The 23730-nt window shown below is 41.9% G+C and overlaps 1 protein-coding gene across 1 annotated transcript in view; it reads left to right on the plus strand.

Moving 5' to 3' along the window:
* Window positions 1-23730, plus strand: part of MBTPS2 (membrane bound transcription factor peptidase, site 2) — a 47776-nt gene that overhangs the window by 15613 nt on the left and 8433 nt on the right. The window contains exons 5-9 of the mRNA XM_084617757.1: window positions 5708-5835; window positions 11008-11126; window positions 14022-14202; window positions 18348-18442; window positions 20745-20940. Of these exons, the coding sequence (XP_084473883.1) occupies window positions 5708-5835; window positions 11008-11126; window positions 14022-14202; window positions 18348-18442; window positions 20745-20940 (719 nt within the window). The remainder of the gene's footprint in view (window positions 1-5707; window positions 5836-11007; window positions 11127-14021; window positions 14203-18347; window positions 18443-20744; window positions 20941-23730) is intronic.

A 23730-nucleotide genomic window follows, 5' to 3' on the forward strand; every position in this document is an offset into this window, starting at 1 on the left:
GAAGACTTAAAACAGAGGATTCCCCTCTAGGCAAAACTTAAGTTACAAAAAACAGGAATAAACCTCCCTCTTAGCATAGGAAAAATTCACAAGCTAAAACAAAAGATAATCTAATGCATTTTCTTGCTTTGCTTACAATTTTTGTAATCTTAGATGCTTATTTCAGGTAGGGTTTTAGGAGAGGTTTTTTTCCTGCCTGGTCCTCCTCTCCGTCCTTAGAGAGCACAAACAAAACCTCCCCCCACAGATTTGAAAGGATCTTCTTCCCTTATTGGTCCTTTTGGTCAGGTGCCAACCAGGTTATGTGAGCTTCTTGACCTCTTACAGGTAAAGGAGGGATTTTATGCTACCCTTAGCTGTATGTTTGATACACACACACACACACACTGAACTGAAGGTTCTTTGGTGGTGACTGCAGTCGATGAGAAATCATGTCAAGGATGCTCCAAATCCATACCTAAGCATAAAGATTTAAAAAAAACAAAACAAACAAAACTTTCTTCGAAGAATATATGACCTCAAAGTTACAGTTTAGAATTGCAAACTACTCGGCTCTCGTAGCAAGATACGTTTTTTCAGTTTGAGACAATACGGCTAAATTCATTGACAAATTGCCAGATGGCTTAAGCAAGACTATCATCAAGCCATGATTAATGAAGGTCATTTAGTAGTGAAAACCTTGCTTCCAGCAGCTTTGTATGGTGCAAACTCTGGCTAGTGTCATGGCATGAGGTAGGTACTTCACTAGGTTGCAGTCATCTGGGATTCCAGCAGAGATCCACTGGACAATTGAGGATCCTAATTTGTTTTCATGGAAGACAGAAAAAGTATTGTATTCCCTAGAAGATTCTAGGGCAACTTTTAGTTATCTGGGGACTTCCTCTTAAGGACTGGAGTGTAAGTAGTTTAATCCTCAGACTCTCCAAGGGTATCCATTGTACCCTCATCTAAGGAAACCTGAACAATTTAAAATATGCTGCAAGTCCCAGAGATGGAGATCATCAACTCCATCTTGTGCTTTAACTTAATTGAGGCAACCTACAACATCTGAGCAGTCTATTTAACTTCTTAGTTGAGGTCCGCGTACCACTGTGTGAAGATCTGATCTCTCCCATCCCTCCCTTTGGCAACAAATTATCCACTTCCTAGGTGCTCAGACCCATATTACAACCAATCACTGGGTCTGAAGCACTGTGAAACTGGGTTATACCCTGAAGTTTATCTCTATCCCTCCTCTAAATCTGCATTCCCTGTCCCTTTTCAGCTTATAGGAAGGACTGTTCTCATTCAAAAAGTCCAGTGTCTTTTACAATCTGGAACCATAGAATATGCTCTTCCTCAACATTGGGAAGGGGATTCTATTCCTGATACTTTCTTGTTCCATAATGCAAGGGAAGCCTCAGTCCTGGTCTGGATCTGTGAAACCTAAATACGTAAAAAGGATGTGTCGCATGGTTACCCTACCCTCTATTATCCTGTCCCTAGATCCAGGTGATTGGCATGCTGTCCTCAACGTGAAGGATACTTACTGTCTGGCCGTTCACCAGAGCCACAGGAGGTTTTTAAGTTTTGTCATGGTGAATGTACGTTATCAGTTCAGATTTCTCCCATTTGGTCTCTCTTCTGCTCCTCAAGTTTTTACAAAGTGCATGTAGCAGTACGCCTCAGGAAGACAGGTGTTCAGGTATTCCCTTGTCTGGGTGGCTGGCTGATTTGGGGTTGATCCAAATGTCCGGTGGAGGTCAGCATTGAAAAGATCCAGTCCTTCTTTCGTTCCCTGGCCCTGTTGATGAACAAGGACAAGTCAACGCTGTTTCTTGTACAAGGATAGATTTTTATAGGAGCAGTTCTTGACTCCAATTCAATGAGAGCATACTTGCCTCTGGCCATATTTTGGGCAGCATTGAACTGTGCAGACTTTAAGGCCTGTCCTTGTACAAGAGTAAGGAATTGTCTGACGCTTCTAGAACACATGGGAGTTTTCATGTTTATGATTCAACATGCCCAATTTCAGCTCAAGGGCATGCAGGGGAGGTTGCAGTTCATCTACCGTCCATCCCACCTTTTGCTAGGCATGTTGACTCATGTGCCTGCAAATGTCTTGTCATCCCTGGATTGGTGGGTGGACCCTGCCAGTATATGCAAAGGGGTTCTTTTTCCTCCAGTCCTATCTTCCAGGACTAGTTATGGATTCCTGCTCCCTGGGATATAGGGAGCTCATCTGGGGACCTCCAGATTCGGTTACTTTGGTCAGATCAAGATATCACTCTCCACATAATTGTTTGAGAAATACAAAGGATTCACCCGGTATGTCAGGAATTCCTTCCCCACTTCAAGGGGTGCACTGTACAGTCTCTCATGGACAACACTACTGTTCCGTTAGTACAGGCAGGAAGGTGAAAGTTCAAATAGTCTTTGCTAGGAGGCTATAGATCTTAGGGGCTTTTGCATCAACAGTGCTATTGCACTCAAAGCTTTGCACCTACCAGACATTCACAGCTATCTGATGGATCATCTCAGCAGAACATTCAGCAGGAGTGATGAATGGTCCTTCACAATGGACATAGCAGGATCCATTTTTCAGATGTGGAAAATGCCAGAGATCTCTTTGCTACTCAAGTGAACAGGAATTGTCGCCTTTCTTGTTCTAGAGCAGGTCACAACTTGGGAACTGTCAGATTCTTTCTGTGGTTAACACCTCAGCGAACTGAGTGTTCCTTGGAGGTTGATGCCAGATACACTTATTTGATGAAATGGAAATGTTTTTCCATATGGTTCCAAGAGGGAGGTATTCCTCCCATGTGGTCTTCCCTATAGCATATTCTGGAATATTTACTCCACCTAAAGGGCTCTCTGTCAGTTCCATGAGAGTTCACATGGCAGTTGTTTACATGTTTTATCCTCCTATAGGAGGAAGGTGTATTTTTTTTCCAACCTTGTAGCGAAGCAATGACTCACTGGCATGGCGCCTCCTGCGTGTCATCTTGGGAATTAGCCCTCCAGCGTATTGAGCGCCTCCTCCTGGCTAGTGTCTTGCCTGCTGCTGGCCCCCATGTCCCTCCCAGACCCCAGTGCCCCTTTACCTTGGGGTCCTGTCCCCTGGCAGTGCCCCCACACTCTGGGGCTCCCCTCCCAGAGGAACCCCCAACCCTCTATCCCCACCTTGCCTCAGTGGCTGTTGCCAGTCATCTTCTAGCCCCTGCTCACTGGGGCAGACTGCAGTCTGTAAACCACTCATCACTGGCAAGGGGGGGTTGGACCTGCTGCCTTTCCCTGCAGCCCAGTACCTCTCTTTCAGCCTTGTACAAGGCCTGTAGCCTGGGGAGTTGCCAGGCTGGAGCTCCCCAGCACTTCTCTACCTCTGGTACCTTGCTCCCAGGCAGCTAGGTCCTTCTTTCTCCACCATTAGAGAGAGACTAACTTAGCTCCTGGCTCACAGCCCTTTTATAGGGCCAGCTGTGGCCTGATCGGAGCGTGGCCCCTGCTGTGGCTGCTTCCCCAATCAGCCTAGCCTTTTCTCTCAGGAGCGGGGTAACTGCCCCGCTATAAACCCAATGACTGTGATTTTTGGAAGGACTGGACAAACGCTTTCCATCTGTGATGGACCCCATGTATCCATGGGATCCAAATCTAGTTTTGTTGACTCAAATAGGTTCACCTTTGGAGCCTGTGTCTGTGTGTTCCTTTTTACATCTCTCCATGAAAGTAGCATTATTGGAGATGATTACCTTAGGTAGGAGTATAGCAGAACTACATGCTTTAGTTGCCCCACCCCTCCCATATAAGCTTTCTATAAAGACAAGGGTCTATTTGCAACCTCATCTTACATTTCTGAGTAAGGTAGTGTTGGACTTCCACCTTAATCAGAGGGTCCAATCACAAGAAGGGCCAAGATGTATTCTTCCTTTCTCTCACGTTTATTGTGACTGGGCATGCAGCTAGCCAGTAGGTATGTGCAGCTGCAGAGATTCTGGCACTAGAGGTACACTTTTTTTTTTTTTTTTAAGCCAGATTATATCACATAATTACTTAACTATTTGTTACACTGTTGCACTTTATCTTCACTCATGTTCTGTGGCAAAGGTTCTGAGCATTTGAGTTTGGATTGTAGCTTATATAGAAAATTTCATTTTAAATTATTTAAGCACAGAAAAATGGAGTGGCCCAACATAGAATAGACCATTTGAAGATGCATCTTTGGAAGAAGTGAGGCTCTCTCTTTCCTCCCACTTCCTTTCCTTTCTTCTCCTTGTCTCAACTTTTCTCTTCTAGTTCAAGTCTTGTACTGTAATGTCTTATTCAGACGCTTCCCTGCATTTAGATTTTCTTGAATAGATGTGCTAGGAGCATTTTGTCAGAGTAGTGCCGCATGGGAGTCCATCGCGCCTATGCTCTGAGACCTCCAATTCATTTCCAGGACCATTTCAAGATGATGATGGTTTTGACTGATGAAGTCCTGAATGGTTTGAGTCCTAGCGTCTTTGAGAATAAGGCGTCTGTCCTCATGTGGTACTGCAGCAGTTGAAATCAGGGCTTTAGTTAACTGTCACTTGCTGTAAACTGGAAGCAGCTGGTGGCAAGATGATTTCAGTGTGGGACCTTTGGTTCTGGAACTCTTTATTGCCCAGTGTTTGATATATGAATCTGTTGGCCATCAGGACACGTTGCAAAGCCTATTTCCTCCCACTTTTCCCCCTTCCCCGAGCTTATGGGTAGACGTGAACATTGGGGTCATTGTTGATCATCCTGTTTTATAGGTAGTTCTGATGGATTAACTGCTTTGGAAGGAATTTATCGGGTTTTTGATTCATTCAGTGAGCTTTGTACCAGCTTTTATTGTACATGTACCTCAGTCATATGATAAGAAACATTTGAAATATGAGTAAATATATAAAATGTTAAGCCATGTATAGCATGACAGCTCAGATACAGGACTGGTCCATAATATTCACATCCAAACAGACAGGAGCTATAAAGCCTGTATCAAACCCTGTGAAATTCCTACGGTTCACATAAGCTTTATCTAATAATTCCAAAAATATAACTCCCATTTTAAAAAATACTAATTCAAAACTCTGATGTGGATATAAACCCCATGCACCCTGTCAGTTACTAATGCCCTTTGACTTCATTCATCTTCTTTTTTTTTCTTTTTTTTTTGTTTCTTCTCTGTGTTACATGGATATTTGAAACTTATGTTTCTCTTTTCAGGTGGCACAGCACTCCTTTTAGCTTGCAAATTGCTTTTAAGTGCATTGAGGGGAAAGAGTGATAAATTCAGGAAAATCCAGGTGTTGTGAGAAAAGCATTTCTGTTGCTATTTCTAGGTAGTTCTTGAGCAAGATCAGTTCTGGTCCATTTCATAACTGACTCCTAACTGCAATTATTTTTTACTTAAAAAAACACCCCCCAAAATATTAAAACATAAAAAGCTTTTTTAAAGATGGTTTAAAAAATAATCACTTATTTTCTGTCTTTTGTTTACAAATTGGGAAATTGGGGTCATCCTTTCCTTCTGTTTAGAATTGGGTACTTACACAAGAAACAAAGTTTAGCTTAATTATCTTTTAAGCTAGTATTTTGTGCTAAACTGAATTTCATACAGATGCTGTAAGATTCTACTGTGCTCTAAAATGTAAGAATCATTATTTTATATTATAGAGTCATTAGTTTTTGGTTTGCAGTAACATTTTTCTTTTTTCTTTAGAGAACAAGTACGGTTTAATGGATTTGGGATTTTTATCTTTATTGTATATCCTGGAGCATTTGTCGATCTCTTTACCACCCACTTGCAACTTATATCTCCAGTCCAGCAGTTGAGAATATTTTGTGCAGGTAACAGAGTCTGTGTTATGTTAAATCTTAATCTGTCCAACAAGTTGTTCTTTTGCATGTGTTAGTATTGGTTAACATTGAAGACACCATCATGTTTTTCAATTCTTTATGGTTTTAGTCTAGTTACTGATGAGCAAATGTCCCTGTAAAGAATAACATCTCCAAAATTGGTATCATGTGGCACCCTATTTGGCAATCTTGGTGGAGAGTCCAGGAAATGAATGGACAAGCAGACTAAAATCTTCTCTTCCCCCTAAAGGTGGTCCCTCTGTTTTTTGAGACTGAGATACATTGTTGGGTGATGGGGAGAAAATGTATAGTAACACCGCCCATACTGATCTTGTTTGGGGGTTTTTTCAAACAAGACATTAGTCTCCAAGAGGTGGAACAAACTTAAAAAAAAAAAGTTGTTGTATGCTAGATTCAATTTAGGAATAAAAGGTATGGCAGTATAGCTGTAGGAAACATTTTGGACGTACAGCTTGAGTTTCCTGGGAGGTCATTTTAAAAATGAGTAATTATAAATAATAAAAGTTAGGGTATCCGTTCCTACTGTCTTTACAAAATATAAATAAGTTCAGCATAACTTATAATAAAAGCAACAAGACCTGGTAACTTCCAGCAATGGGGCTGTGATTCTCCCAAACCGGAGAAACCTTACTGGCTTTTTTGGGGGGAAAGGAGGGGTATGGGAGAGGGAAATGGAATAAAATCGGGGAAAAAATGGGTGTTTACATGAAATGAACTACAAAATACATAGTGTGACCCACCATTTCTGATACCCTTATTCACACTGAATAGTTTAATTCCATGAGTACTCCTATTGAATTAAATGGACGCACTCTTGCAATACGGTGTTACTCAGTGTAAGCAAGAGTATAAGAATCTGATCCTTCGTAAGCACTTTTATTCCTTAAACATTAAAAGCCACATATTAACCAATATGAAAAGTTTTAGTTGTTATGAGTTTAAAAAGTAAATATGAAGAAAATGATGTAATTTCCTTTTTACCATTTAATGAGAGTGACATAATATGTAATATGGGTTGCCCCTTGCTGTTTTAACTGTAGAGATTTTTTGTCTTTTGTACCTTTTTTTCTTCTCCATTTTGATGGCCTGTGGATTAATGTCAGGAATGGTTGGTAAGAGGAGCTTCTCTAGGTGTCTGTGTATTTAATTCTCTTAAGTTCCCTTTTCCATTTAAAAAAATGATACTGTATGATTTGGAATGGTCAGCAGCACCAAACTTTCTAACTTCAACTTCAGTGCATTGATCTAGAGCAATAGAAAACATCTTTTAAGTGGACATGGCCTATATTCTTTATTTTGCATATTTCTAAATACTAATAGTAAAGCCTTGAAGCATACTAGCTGCATAATGACCAGCCAGTACAGGTGTTGAAATTTGGGCAGGATTACCTGTCACAGATGAACACCCCATGGCAGTATTACTGCCCTGTTCTACAAGTGATGCAATCTGAGTGGATTTCAACACAGCATGTTAGTCATCTGTTCCAGGGGTTCTCAACCTTTTTCTTGCTGAGGCCCCCCTCAACAGGCTATAAAAACGCCAGGGCTCAGCAGGGGGACTCGGGTCTCCAGGCTGGGAGGCGACCCTTAGGCATAGGCATAGTTTTACTTCTGTTTGGGGGGGCAAGAGCTGGGAGGGCTTGAGTCAGCTCTGCACAGCGGGGTCCAAGGAGGGAGCACCACCTCCACCCCCTGACTCACTCAGCAGGCCACCCAGCCTTTCTGGGCTGTGGGGGGGACGCAACCAAAAAATATAACTCAAAGGGGGGAGAGTTCAAAAAGTTTGAAAACTGTCAGAGTGCAGGGAGGGAGTTACTAAGGGCTGTATGAAGTGAAGGGAGTAGCTCAGGGTGCCGGCAGGGGGGTAGCTCAGGGTGCAGGTGGGGTGTAGCTAGGGACTGTGTATGGGGAACGGTGTGGTTCCCAGCTTGGGGCGGGGAGATGCTGGGGCTCCCAGCTTCAGCCCCCCGCTGCTCCTGGCTTGCGGGGGGAGGCTTGCTGGCTTCAGCCCCACACCACTCCCGGATTCAGGGCTTGAGTGGGTGCTGGCATCAGCCCTGCGCCACTCCCAGCCCCACACTGCTCCTGGCTGGGGTGGGGGGACTGCTGCTCGCAGCTTGGGCAGGGGGGTCGTACCGCCTTCAGCCCCACGCCGCTCCTGGCTTCAGCGCTGGGGCTAGGGGCACTGGGCTTCACATGGGCTCCCGGTTGAGAACCACTTATCTATTCTATGGTTTTAAGGTTGCCCTCAGGAAGGAAGGGGGCTGAAACACACACAAAAGGAAACACACAATTCTTTATTCAGCTTGTAGTTCAAAATGATCCTGGAGTTATAAACTCTATCTCCTGTCTGGGGCTTATTGTACCAGAGAGACCTGCAGCTACCACACAGTGGAGCTCCTCCACCAATGCTGTAGGAATTTGGAGACGCAAGGATTCTGTTACTGCTGGGGAAAGTGGTATGTTGGTCTGCCTAGTGTATTGCTGCTTTACAAAGACTTTGGAAATCTGTTGTTTCACTGAGTACTGCAGCTATAATTTGTTGCAAAAGAGCTTTTAAGCAGAGCACACCAAAGCTAAGCAGTGTTAAGCAAAACAAAGTAATTCTATATCCCAAACATATCAATAAACCAAGCACTTTCAGTGTAGACATATCTTTTTTTTTTTTTCCCCCTTTTAAACTGACCATTTCTTTAAAAGTCAAACACAGTCCAGGTAGCCCAGACAGAACTGAAAAAGAGGAGAGGTCAAGGTCCATAAATGCCTCATTGCAGCTGCTTTCCACTATTGCATTTTGTGCGGGAGCAAATAACATTTGTAAGCTATGATTAAAAATGAATTCTGTTTTTTGTTGACTAATAAATGCCAAGAACAACTCTTGCCAAGCTTGAAACAGTAAACGGAAATGTATGTAGTGATGACAGGTAACAGTAGAGGCAGATTGCCATGGCCATACTTGAATGAACAGTTATCAGTTAATTGTATCAAGTAAGTGCATTTTGATACAGCTAATAATGCATTTTAAAAGATGAGATTGGAGTATTTAACGATGATTAGGCATATTGTGCATTAAATTTTACTAAAAGCTTCATTGTTTGGCATTGCTGATTATTTGTTTATTTGAGGAACTGAATGAGCTTACTCCAACTTTTGAAGACCTGAAATCTAAGTTTAAATAATAGAAATCAGATTTTTATTATGATTGCTGAAGAAGTAGGGAATATACACTGAAAGTTTATTTTTGTAGCCCTTTCAAACTTTTGAGATATAAAAAAGTATATTTGTTGTGCAGCAGATGGCATCATAAGTTCAATAATATTGAATGAGTGTTAAAATAAAGGTTGAGATTTGGATAAAAGCAAAAGAATTCCATGTTCTCTATTTATATTCCCAAGTAAAAAAATATTTTCTCAGAGGAGGGTACGTTTCTTGTAGCATCTTTGAAGAGTCACTGGAATGTATGTACTTTTTAATGAGAATTAAGTAGATTTTAAGAAATTGTTTGAGTCTTCAGTTTGGTTTGTTTTTTTGATGTTGCTTTGTGAAGTCTTTGTCTTTTTAAATACATCGAAGACATCATCAAGGGTGCTGCCTGAGATTTACCTTTAAGGAATGTAAATATTTTGACAAAATTAAATTGACCTCCCAGCCTCAATCTTTCAGACCTTTATTGCTTTGCGTATCTGGGATGGATAAAATCACTCACTCTTCTAGATTTCTCTGCCCCCATTCCCACATAATGAACTGTACTGTCTGCATTACAAGCTGTACTAAAGTAATTGTGCGTTTTAAAAAATGGCATGAAAGCTAAAATGAAATGGTTGTTGCCTATTTAATTTATACTGTTGTTTTCATTATTTTACTTTGGGATGAGGGGAATTCATGCTCAGGGTTTTAGTTTACGTGCCAATTTAGTTTCAGTCAGATGTGATTTAAAACCCACATGGAAAGAAATCCCTTTAAAAAGGAACTATTCATGGAAATAACAACAAACCCTTAACTGGAGCATTGCACAGACAGAACTTTGGTTCACATTCCCTTTCTGTGGCCTCAGAATCCTGAAGGAGAAATCAGATTTTATAAGGCTCATAATGATGACTCACAGTGAGTGTCCCAAGGGATTATCATGAGATTCCATTGCATCTTATGATTGGTCCAGTGGGAGAAAAATGAGTGGGAGAAAAATACCGTGGGAGAAAAATGAGTTTAAAAGATTTTGAACTTTCTCTTATGTAATAAATCGTTACAGTACTGTAAATGTGGAATTGGATCATATCCTTCTCAACAAGATAAGATACTGTAAGGAAACTCCGTCACTGGAAAGTTGCTATGAATTGGCCACACAGACTATTTTTGTCCAAGCAAACAAGTAGAACTGGAAAATTTCTGTGCTAGGTGTTGAAAGTAACCCTGTTTTTGGCTTCCTAAGTTCACACAGCTTCCTGTGAAGCTTATGCTTGCCTTAGTAAGAAAAGTGATAGACTAGGAAGTGCTGATTGCACACAGTAGTTTCCTGGGACAGCTTTGGGCCCAGATTTTCCACTCAACATTTTATAAGTATTTTATTAAAGACTTAGTGTAGCATGATTATTGGGAGTCTATCAGTGTCTTCCCTGCTTCCTTTTTTGGACTTATATTCTCCCCCACTGAATATATGGTACCACTGCATAAAGAAAAGTCATTGTAGTTGATTATCAGTTTAATACAAATTAAACCACCCCAGTTCCTCTCTCTCCCATTTGACTTACGTGAAGATGTGAATGTTATGTGGCAGATATCAGTATCATGCTTGCTATGGTTTTTTTTTTTAAGAGACTCTAAAGCTGCATAACCAAAGGAGTGCTTGCTTTGGCACTAATACTATAAAGACTTAAGCACTTGAATAACTCTATGAATATGAATAGTCCCATTGACCTCAATGGGGCTACTCCTGTTGGTAAAGTAATTCATGTGCTCAAGTCTTTGCAGGATTGGGACCTTTATCCATAAATCAGTCGGCTAATTGTGTTCATAGCTACTTGCAGTCATTCCAGGAAAGTTAGTTGGAAAGACACTGATATTTTACAGTTCAGAAACACTTTTTTGTTAGTTACTTGTGCCAGTGTTTCCTTCGAAGGTCAATATTTTTTATTCTCTTTGTAGGTGTCTGGCATAATTTTGTTCTTGGTGTTGCGAGTCTCATAGTTCTGTTCCTGCTGCCAGCAATTCTTTTCCCATTTTACTACACGGGTGTTGGGGCACTTGTCACTGAGGTCACAGAGGTATGAACAGGTCTTGAATGATTAATTATATGCTATGTGACCTGAAACATTTCATTGGCTAAAATTTGATCACTGCATGAACACTTTGATCACTGCATGAAAATTCTTCTTCCGGCATTTGAAAAAAATCTTGTTTCAGTTAAGATTGCCTAAAGAAATTGTATAGACAAACACACTTCATTAGAGCACAGAACTAACATTTACAAAACATTTCTATGCTGGACCACAAAACATTTTGGATAGGGCATCCAAAGTGCGTTAGAAGCACAAGTCCCTGTGACTGTCACCTGGACTTGTGCGCCTAAGTCCCTTTTGGCACTTTTGGACATCCTATCCTCCTCCTAATAACTCAAACAACAAAAAGAAATGGTCTGTAAAGACTGTTCTTTAACTACCAAGTTAATATAATTTACTATGTGTATTTTATTAACATTTCAAATTATTAGTGTTTTTACTTAGAGCAACACAAAGTGCACATGAATAAGAAGTATTATATGTCAGTTAATTAAAAATGGTAATGGTGAGTTTTACAGGTTGACTTGCCTGTTTTGCATTCATTTTATTTTAATCTTAAACTTATTTTATTTAATGAATAAAGATGTATTTTTATCTATTTACCTTAACTGAATATTTCATTTCTTTCTGATGTCAGATCAGTAGACGTTTGGATTATACAACCTTAACACTTAATTAATGAAATTTTTCCATTTGTTTAATTTTCTGTGTACTCAGATAATTTTATATTATATTTCACTGTCAGAGGACAATCTTGCATGTAATACAGTCTGATTATGATGATTAACATGCTAGAAAAACCAAGTGCAGTTTTTAAAAAAGATGGAGAATTTTGTGCATTCTCACATGACCTTGATTGGGTTTATTCACACTTGATGTAGAACAGGCAGTTGATTTTGTTCCTCTCCCTTTCTGCCATATGTAGTCCAAGCTTGGGTCTTAATCCTGCAAACACATACATGAGAGTGAACTTCAGTTAAGTTTTGTGATGGTTCCAGGATCCACCTGTATGGATCCAGTGGCAGGATCGGGGTTTTTGAGTAGTGTAGGCTGCCACTAGGTGAACTGAAAAACATTTTTAAAAAATCCTGCAATACTTCACAGGATCCAGCAGACTCTGTTCTTTGAGAAACACACGCTGTTTAGCTGACAGTGTCCTGATTTTTCAATGATATTAGTAAAAATCTAGAGTGAACTTCCAGCTTTAGTTTTGTTAATTTAAACTGATGTCCGTCCCAGCTAATGAGAGAGAATAACGACGACACTGGTTCAGTGACCCAGTGCCAGTATAACATGCGAGAACAGTATCTTCATAAATGATCTGGAGGATGGTGTGGATTGCACTCTCAGCAAATTTGCGGATGATACTAAACTGGGAGGAGTGGTAGATACGCTGGAGGGCAGGGATAGGATACAAAGGGACCTAGACAAATTGGAGGACTGGGCCAAAAGAAATCTGATGAGGTTCAATAAGGATAAGTGCAGGGTCCTGCACTTAGGACGGAAGAACCCAATGCAGAGCTACAGACTAGGGACCGAATGGCTAGGCAGCAGTTCTGCGGAAAAGGACCTAGGGGTGACAGTGGACGAGAAGCTGGATATGAGTCATCAGTGTGCCCTTGTTGCCAAGAAGGCTAATGGCATTTTGGGATGTATAAGTAGGGGCATAGCGAGCAGATCGAGGGATGTGATCGTTCCCCTCTATTCGACATTGGTGAGGCCTCATCTGGAGTACTGTGTCCAGTTTTGGGCCCCACACTACAAGAAGGATGTAGATAAATTGGAGAGAGTCCAGCGAAGGGCAACAAAAATGATTAGGGGTCTGGAACACATGATTTATGAGGAGAGGCTGAGGGAACTGGGATTGTTTAGTCTGCAGAAGAGAAGAATGAGGCGGGATTTGATAGCTGCTTTCAACTACCTGAGAGGTGGTTCCAGAGAGGATGGTTCTAGACTATTCTCAGTGGTAGAAGAGGACAGGACAAGGAGTAATGGTCTCAAGTTGCAGTGGGGGAGGTTTAGGTTGGATATTAGGAAAAATTTTTTCACTAGGAGGGTGGTGAAACACTGGAATGCGTTACCTAGGGAGGTGGTAGAATCTCCTTCCTTAGAAGTTTTTAAGGTCGGGCTTGACAAAGCCCTGGCTGGGATGATTTAATTGGGGATTGGTCCTGCTTTGAGCAGGGGGTTGGACTAGATGACCTCCTGAGGTCCCTTCCAACCCTGATATTCTATGAACAGTGTTAAGACTGTCAGGTTGATCCTTTGCTCCCTGGGTCAGTAGGACCTGGGAGCACAATGGAGGCAGCTTGCTGAGCTTCTGGAAAGGGAGTACCTCATATCTCTTGAATAATCAGCTACTCAGAGCATTATTGATAGGTAAAGATGACAGGCATGAAGTCTTTCTGGGATAAAAAAGGAGCTGACATAACTGAGGTCCTATGTGGGAAGAGAAAGGGAGAATTCCCTGGTGTACTCCAACATTATGGCTTCACTCCCCCAGAAGTATAGGTGAGCCTTGCTTGTCTGAAACTCTGAGGTGTTAGCTTCTGTCTCTTGAATATAAAATTAGTTTTTTTAAAAACAAACAAAACATTCATTTGAATGAAACTAATTGCCTGAGGATTTCAGATGTCCCTTGAGAGATTTGGATAATTGAGGTCTACTTGTATATGAAATGAGACACTCTTTGTGGAGGAGTTTGTTTTCCTAATGTCCTGCCTAAGATTAAAATAATTAGGTCTAATAATCTGAGGTTTTCTGTTTCTTCAAAAAAATAGTTTATTAGCTTAAGTGTCTCTTGGACATTTAGAAGAACTATAAACTAATCCCAGCATTATTAAGAATGGTAGTGTGTCTGACTTCCTTTTACCTTTGCAGGATTCTCCTGCCAATGGTCCCAGAGGTCTTTTTGTTGGGGACCTTGTAACTCATCTGCAAGACTGCTCAGTTCGTGGTGTGGAAGACTGGAATTCCTGCCTAGGAGAGATCTCACAGAAGACCCAAATTGGGTACTGCATAAATGCAGCAACCCTACAGCAGTTAAGCTTCCCAGCCAGGGGTATGATTATTTGTATACTCCTTATAAGTATTGTCTGTTACAGTTTCCTTAAAGATGAAGTTTGATTTAGGATTTGTTAATGGGTCAGATTTTTGGTTCATCAAGTCTGGTATCCTGTCTTTGGCATTGACCAATATGCAATTCCTTTTTGTAAAATACTGTATTTGAGGAGGTGGAAGAAGAATTAATTTCTCTTAACTTCTGGTCATTTTAGTTTATGGCATGACGAATGAGCTTTCATTCCTCTTTGTAAAATTGCATATACAAGTGTTGCCTGTAATAATCCAGCTACAGTGTTCATCTCAGGGACCTTTTGCAGGTTGGCTTATTGCTTTGACTGATTTGGTAGGAAAACATGAATTCTGTGAAGGTGTGTGGGGTGTAAGGTAACAGTGCTCTTTATTATGAGTGCTGTTGCAGATCATCCCACTATGATTAGGTTGGTTTTGTTTGTTTGTTTATTTATCAAAATCTCTGCGAACTGTGAATTATTTCTATTTCTTGATTCTGGGTGTTCCATCTAGAGCAGTGGTCTCCAACCTTTTTCCACACAAGATAACTTTTTGAATGGAAGTGCAGCCCAGGATCCACCCTGCCCCTTCCTCAAAGCGCTGCCCAACTCTCTCCTCCCTCTCTCCATCGCTTACTCTTCCTCCCCCTCACTCACTTTCACCAGGCTGGGGTAGGGTGTTGGGGTTCGGGAGGGAGTGCGGGCTCTGGGGTTCAGAGTGTGGTACGGGGCTGTGGGCTGAGACTGGGCAGTGGTTTCGGGTGCAGGAGGGGGTGCAGAGTGCAAGCTCTGGGAGGGAGTTTGGGTGCCGGAGCAGGTAAGGGGTGCTGGCACTGGGGGAGGGGGAGGTCAGCGCTGGGGCAGGGATTCGGGTTGCAGGAGGGGGTATGGGATGCAGGCTCCAGGAGGGAGCTCACGGCTGGGGGTTGGGATACAGGGTCCCGCTGGGCGCCACTTACCTCGGGTGGCTCCCAGTTGGCGGTGCAGCAAGGCTAAGGCAGGCTCCCTGCCTGCCCCAACCCCACGCCGCTCCCATCCCCCCTCTACCCCCTGCTGCGGGGCCATGCTGGCCGCTTCTGGGAGCAGCGTGGGGCTGGGGCAGGCTAGGGATCCTGCCTTAGCGGCAGCCCTGCTATACCACCAGGCTTTTAGCGGCCGAGATCACGATCGACTGGGAGAGTCTCCAGGATCGACCGGTCGATCGCGACCGGCTGGTGACCACTGATCACCAACTAAACTAAAACCAATCACACTAAACTAAACTAAACATAGATTAAACCATGTCTTGCATGATGCCCAGGAACTTTTTAGGGTTTGGTTCAAGCAAACTGTGATGGGGACTGAATTCCAAAGGTGAGCGTCCTCAGCTGAATAAATCCTCCCACACCAACCTTGGGAAGTTTGTTTTAACTTTAAGACTGCACAGCAGTCACCTTCCAGATGTTCTTAACTGCCCTACCTCAGTATAGAGAGATTGGCAGTCTCTTGGGTAACCAGGTTCTAGACCATTTGAGCTTTAAAGATTGTTCCCAACCTTTTGCATTATACTTGGAAGTAAACAGGGTGCCAGGCCAGCTCAAAGGCTTGGGTGTATGTGTTTTTGATGTGTACTGCTCTTCATGTGACATTCAGAATGCTAATTCTGGTCCCAGTGGTTCCTTCTATCTTTATAATCTATTAATCTCTTTTCCTATTATGTAAATCTGAAACTGGTATCTCCAAATGATGCCGGGGTCAGATCCCAAGCACTCAGACAAACTAAGTTTGAGTCACTCTCCGAAGGAGGTTAGGGCAGCCTTGCCACATGCCCATAGCTGGATTGGGAAGGTAAGGGAGAAGCAATGCTGAGATGTTTCCAGATCCCAGCATACCAAAGATAAATACAAGAAGATCCCTGCGGTCCACAGGAGTGTAATTTCAGAGGCAAGGGTAATAAAACTGCATATTTTGTAACCCTCTTATTCCCATTTGGACTTAAGTACCAGAGTTGATTCTAAACCCAGTGTTATACCAATAAAATAAAAACCAGCAGGATCTTATTAAAGGGAAAAAGGCAAAATACCACATTTACTGTGAATACAGAAAGAATCATAGTAAGCAGTTAGTTATAGCTATAACATTCCATTCAATCTCATATTTATTCACACATTCATTCATACAAACATACACACACACACACAGGTTCTGCAAGGTTATCATCATAGTTACCAGCCTTAGAGTTGCTCATGCCAAGCCACTGGCCAGGTGGCCTGGACATGAGGAGGGAGCAGGGCCTTGTCAAATGCTCATCTGATGCTCCTGGACGTTGGTTTGCAGAATCAGACCCCAAAGTTCTCACTTTTTAGAGTCTATTTTTATAGGAATTTCTTCCTATGCCAGTCTATGGGAATTGCTTCATCATGCTGTTGCTGAATCAATCAGCAGATAGCACATTCCTGACGGCTCCAAGATGTTATCTTGTTCTTTGGTTCTCCCATTCTTGAGGCTGTTGGGTGGATTCCAGTCTGTCCACCGGGGCGGGGGGGGGGGGTCCTCTGGTTATTTCCACTTGATGCCTTCTTCAGCCGCTGGACACGGGACACTGCATTCTTAGGCTGGCACCTCCCTGATCATTCAGTTATTATCCACACCAAGCATCCATCCACATACATCCTCTATCTCTATTTTAATCACAATTGTTAATACAACAAAAGGGTGGGGAGTCTCTGGGTGCTGTTTCTGTTGTTAGAGTATTGCTTTGAGTCTCTCTCTGTGAATTGCTTTGAGAATAGACTCTGTCTTAGAATATACTAACACAATTAGCAGCTTGCAAGTTTCACACATAGAGGGAGAGAAACAGTACCAAAAACCAAGAGACCTCTTAATTAGTAATACCCTGGAATTTAAACTCTGGGGAATCAAACTCATTTGTGATTTTAATACAGAACTTCTTTAATATGATCCAACACCAGTGGTGTATTGTGTTAGAAGCCTGTGGTCCTTGCCACCGCCCCATCAGACGAGTCTGTCTGCATTTCTCAGTGGTGAGCCTCCAGCAATGATAGTCATTCCTCTGAAATGAAATGAACTCAGTTATTCAAACTGCAGTAGTTGTCATTTGTCAAAATCTCAACAGTTCACATCTCAGCATCCTTTCTGTTAATACGTTGTATTTATAATGAGTCTATATTGAAAATGGACCCTAGGCACTTTACAGTAAAACAAATACAGAATAAACAACTAAAACAGATATAAAGCCATAAAGAAATCAGTGTGCCAACAGCCATCTGAAATAAAAATAATTTAAAATGTATTTTTTAAAGGAGCTAATTCCATGATCATCCACACATCAAAAATATGTCATTGCCTAGCCCTAAGGCTACAGCCAAAAAATATGTATAGTACACTTCTGCACCTGCAAGCCCCAAGCTCCAAAACTCTGTGCTGTTGGACCTCAGAGAGTACAATGGTATATAGGATGCAGGCAGCTCAAGCCTTGTCTGCATATAGAAGTTGCACTGGTTTAAAAACCTACTTTAGTTAAACTGGTGCAACCCTCTACATGGGCACTGTTGCGTTGGTTTAAAACTGGTTGGTATCCATTTAGTTTGCATCACTAAGTCCATTTGAAATCAAATTATGATTGTCCGCACAGGATTTTGCACTAGTTTAACTAATCCATTTAAAAACACATTTTTAGCTGAACAGGAGCCTCAGAGAGCTGTCAGGGCCCCAGTCCATTAAAAGCTTTTAATGTTTTAAAAATTATATTTTGAAGTTGGATCATTCCCAGAGCCAGTGAAGGGAATGCAACGCCAGGTAGCAGAATCCCTCTGCTCACCATTGGTGCTGGCAACAGATCAAACTATTTTGTAACAGTATTCAATAAATTATAGTAGTCTGTGTATTAAGGTGATAAGATCAGCCTGTGGGAGAGATGGCTGTAGTCTGGTGATGTTCTTAGGATGAAGAAACTCATTTACAACGATCGCTGACATCCAGATCAGGATCTCTAAATTAAAATAATTCATTATAATTCAGAAGGCTACAGAAATGATCATTTGATTTTATTCAGAGACGTATGTATTTTTGTGATTTATTATGAATCTGTCATTCTGTGATCGTCTAAAAATTAGTTGGTTGTGTTCCTCTGTAGTCTACAGAAGACTTGATGGCACTGTTGAATGTTGTAGTAACAGCAGCCTCACCGATGTTTGCTTTTCATACAGCAATAACTTGGACAGCCACCTGGTAAGTTACTTTAGCTGATGTTCAGCTTGGTATCACAAATGTGTACATAATTATACAGTGCCGTGTGTAGCACCTTCAATCTGAGCATCTCAAAGCACTTGACAAATATTAATTAGCTAAGTTTCACAACATCCCTAAGAGGTAGGCTAACCTTCATATCCCTGTTTTCCAGCTGAGGAAACCGAGAGACTGTATGAATGGTATGGTTATGTGATTTGCCTAATGCAGTGGTTCTTTTCCTAATTGCCATTGTGGGCCACATATGCAGCTTTCTGTGTGTTACATGGGCTACATCCACACAATATATATACAATTTGTATGGCCCTCAGGATGTCACATGGGCTGCAGCTGTGTGCTGATTGGGCTACAAGCGGGCTGTGGATTGAGAACCACTTGCCTAAGATCACACAAGGAATGTGTGGTAGAGGTAGAATCAGATCCCATTCTTCCTGACTACATGCCTTTAGCCAGGGGACCGTTCTTTCTCACTTTGCTTATATGCAGCCACATTTTATACTTTGAAGGCACAACAGTTGTGAGTAAATACAAGTGAACAAGAGACCAACAGCAGCTCTTGAGAGCAGGGGGGAATTGTTAAACGTGAGCTCAATGCTGCCAGGTCAGAGAACTTCAGGATCTGAAGCAGCAAAGCATTGGAATAGATGCTCAGCATTAAACAGCTGAAGTCGGTGGTCTGCACATATGCCTAAAGTTAAGCAAGTGCTGTGCTGGATCAAGGCCCAGAGTGTTCAGCTCCTTTCAACCTGTGCTGCCAGTGGCTGTTGGCTGAAACCCCCCGTTTCCCTCCTCTTCCTCTGACTTAATCATCTTGTAGAATATGGGGAAATGTTAAGTGCCGCTGGGAGATTTTACACTCCTCTCTATTAAAATATAGGAGCCCTATTGAAAAAGTAAGTGTTTTGAAAGATGCCACATTGAAAATGGTGGAGCAAATTCAGCAGTTCTTTCAGGATCCACAGGAAAGCACAGGTAACAGCAGCGCTCTGCCAGTGTTCCCCAGTCCTGACCTGGAGTAACCACCTCAAGAAACAGAGTGGAGTTTATTCCCCAAATCCATTTGATCCCTCTGATGTGAAGCTTCCCGTTCCAGTGATATTTTTTGTGGGGATACTTGTCCACTACAAATTGGACATAAATGATTAGTTCATTTCATCTTGAACACCAAATAGCCATCAGCCCTAACAGCCCCTGACCTGCACTGGGTTCAGATAAGTCATTTACTTATAACACTTTGAGGTTCTTGGATGCATGGCTGCTGTTTAAGGGGAAACACTTTTTCAGGCTTTTGATGTGCAAGGGGACTAAGATGGCTGCTCAGCTGCTTGAGCAGTTTTTTAAGCTGCTACTTGCAGAACTACACAGCAACAGCAGGGGACTTCTGAATGCTTTCTCCCATCCAGCATGATAGAGACTGGCATAGGGAGGAGACTAGATTCCGGTTAATGGAGAGAGACAGACACAGCCATGTGTGCAGGCCCTGTACTGCCAGTGTGGCTGTTGGCTGAAACCCCCTGACAGCCTCCCTTCCTTGAGCAGGGACAGAGAGGATAAACTGTGCCCCAGCTTGCCCCGAGGAACAAGAAGCAAGCCTCCATAAGCCTCTAGGAGGGGATGAGGAGAAAAGATTTCATTTCCTCCTGGGTTCCACTGCCCTCTCCCTGTCCTGTGGTGAATGGGAGAGAAGATCCTGGTCTCTCAAACTGCAGAGGGAGTGGGTATGGTAGGCAGACTCAGGAATGCAACATTGCATTGGTTGCTTCAGGTCAGAATGATCTAAAACTTAGCCATCAGAAGTGCCAGGCATGTTCGATTTTAGGATTTTTCTTTTAACAAAAGCTTTAATTCGCAGATACCATGGCCATAAAAACCAAAACCCCATAGACCGACTTTAGCTCCATGCTGTAGTATGGTGATATGTATTTCCCCTGGTTCTGCTCATTCCCAATTGCTTGAACCATCCTGTCCCTACTATATTTAGATTTTCAGCTAATGTACATGTTTATACTAATCCTGCTTTTAATATGCGCACACACATGCCCCTATGCCTTTATGGCAGAATGCCAGGCTGAATATGTTCGCACCTCTGTGTTAGTGTATAGGGGATCTGCAGGGCATGCGAGGATGTACACATACATTAAAACAAAAAGGATCAGAACAATATTCTTCCTATCCTAGCTGCAAATCACGGAAATCAAATCAACTTTTTCTGTTTCACAAAGAAACATGCAGAACAGTATATTTGTGATCTAAATTTGATAATTATTTAAAATGTCCTTTGCAGTATACCTGTCTGCCAGCACGAAAAGCTATTGAGGCTAGCCAAGTCTGTCGAACCAACATGGATTGCCAGAAGGATTTTGTTCCAAGTTTGTGTGTGACACCTTCTTTAGAAAATCAGACGAGACTAATCAGAGTGAAACATCCACCCCACGTTGATATGTTGTTTGTAGGACACCCAATGCATCTTCAGTATACAGGTTTGTATTATTTATGGGAGCATTTAAATGAAGAGGGTTATGGCATGGTTAGCTTTGGCAGGCTGCTTGAATAAGGTATTGGAAGGCTTGCCAGTTTGCTTTATTTGTGCAGAATCCATTCCTAGCTCCATTCTATTGTTCCTTTCCTAGTTACAGCCAGTGGAGGTGCTGGAGTAATTAGGAATAAAAGTGAAATGTGCACAACGCAAAGAGGTGTAATTGTAGTAGAAACAATATATTAGGTGACTGCTTATTCAAAAAAAGTGTGAAAGGGGCACTTCAACAGATCTCACTTGTCCTAACAGGTCCAATTTGTGCATTGTCCCATGTGTGAACAGCACAAGGCTCTAGCACGCTTCAAAAGCCTTCAGGGAACCCCTGGATTGGAACAGACACAATTGCTCCTTTAAACCCTGCCCAGTACACAAATGTTGCTCCAAGTCCACATGATGTCTTCCTTGTAAATATATAAGGGCTTGGTTTTGCCACACTTACGCATGTTGAGTAGTTTTTTACTTAACGAGAAGTCCTATTAAAGTAAATGAGACAACTAATAGATTAAAGAATGAGGAGGACTTGTGGCACTTTACAGACTAACAAATTTATTTGGGCATAAGCTTTCGTGGGCTAAAACCCACTTCATCAGATGCATGCAGTGGAAAATACAGTAGGAAGATCTATATACACAGAGAACATGAAAAAATAGGGGTTGCCACACCAACTCTAACGAGACTAATCAATTAAGGTGGGCTTTTATCAGCAGGAGAAAAAAAACTTTTGTAGTGATAATCAGGGTGGCCCAGTCCCAACAGTTGACAAGAAGGGGAAATATTAGGATGGCGAAATAGTTTTTACTTTGTATAATGACCCATCCACTCCCAGTCTTTATTCAAGCCTAATGTAATGGTGTCCAGTTTGCAAATTAATTCCAATTCTGCAGTTTCTTGTTGGAGTCTGTTTTTGAAGTTTTTTTATTATTGTTGGAGTATTTCGACTTTAGGTCTGTAACTGAGTGATCACGGAGGTTGAAGTGTTCTATCTTCCTACTGTATTTTCCATTGCATGCATCTGATGAAGTGGGTTTTAGCCCACGAAAGCTTATAACCAAATAAATGTGTTAGTCTCTAAGGTGCCACAAGTACTCCTCATTCTTTTTGGTGATACAGACTAACATGGCTACTACTCTGAAACCTAATACGTTAAGTTACTACTCATCACGAGAAAAGAGGATCCAAACCTAGCCCTATGTTATCAACCCTAACCAGTCTGTAAACAACATGGGCCAAATTCTGCCACCTTTACTCATGTTAAGTACTTCCTTACTCTGGGCTAGATTCTGACTCACTCCTATGCAGGCTATTCAGGTTGTGGGTCCAGGCACATGGGAGCAAGTTTGTTACCTGCTACGGTGAGTGGAGAATGGGCAGTGCCTTTGCTCCAGCGCCCACTCACTGGCCAGAGTAGCCGATCCAGTATGCGGTAGGTAGTGATTTGAGACTGGTTTAGACAAGTGGTAAGTTATGCCCCCTCTCCAGGAGCAAGGAGAAAGCTGGGGAGGAATTGTGCCTCCAAGGTTTGCGTCAGATTCTCAGTCACAGGACTATCTTGGGTGGTACAGTGTGCACTGCCCCTTGGCAGGGCTGTGCCTAAAGTCACTATCTAGCCCCTCTGAGAGGTCCCATTGAAACAGTCCTTATGAAGACCCCTTTTAGAAGAGTGTTCTTATTCAGGAAGGAATTGAAGCACGTGTTAAAGTGGTTTCCTAACTAAGGGTAGTCTAAAGCATGAGCTCAAGTGCTTTCCTGAATCAGGGCTGGAGTTATGTACTGCTGAGTTTGAGTAACAATGGCAAAATCAGGCCCTGTATGAACAATGATTCTTTCATAAATATGGCAGCCTTTATCCTTTTCTGCTGGAATGTGGCTGGGAGGAGAGGTTATTTGGTGCAGATATTACTGAGTACTTTTAAAATATGATTTTTATTGTATTCTATTTTTTACTCCTTATTGTTTGCAGTATATCCTGAAAGTCCAGAATATAATGTCTTGTCATGTTGTTATTTTTGTCCTTTTTCCACCTGGGGAGCATAGACTTGGGCCTTTGGCATTGACATTTAATTTTGCGTTTGCTGATATTTTATTCAGTGTGCACCAGAGCTCTAAGAATTGTGTGTGATAATTATTTTAAGCCCCCTTTCTTGGCTTTCTAACTGAAAAACACAAAACACTGTCGGTATTCTTCAAGCAGCTGGTATTGTTCTGTTGTGTTTTCAATACATTTCTGATGGAGTAATGGAATTTTAGTGGACATTTCCCACTAGACTAGGATTTCCAACAAAAAACGGCTTTTTATTGTCAGGCACTCAAAAAAGAAATGATCAGGAAATTACTAAATTGCTGCTGCACTTGTGACCTTAAAGTGTTGTTCTGCTGAAGTGAACTGAAAAGTTACTTTATGAAACAGAATTGAGGTTGAATGATTTACTGTGTTTCAATGATTCCCTTCTCAAATGAGCTTAGTTTGCAAGTAAAAAGATGCTTTTTTTCTTTAATAGCCATTACTGCAAACTCAGCTTACGGTCCGAGTCAAATAGAGTTCTTTCCCTCTACCATATCAGCACCAGTAACAAGATAATGTAAGCCAGCACCCAAATCCTGTATTGTACAGCATGCAGATGGGCTGCTACACCTTCATGGAGCCCTATTGCCTTCAGTGAGGCTGTGCATAAGAGCAGCTGTCTGCCCAAAGCACTGTACGGTGCAGGTTCGGGGCCCAAAGCAAGCTATTCTC

The sequence above is a fragment of the Lepidochelys olivacea genome (assembly GCF_965140295.1).
Source record: "Lepidochelys olivacea isolate rLepOli2 genome assembly, chromosome: 1".
NCBI classification, from domain to species: domain Eukaryota; kingdom Metazoa; phylum Chordata; order Testudines; family Cheloniidae; genus Lepidochelys; species Lepidochelys olivacea.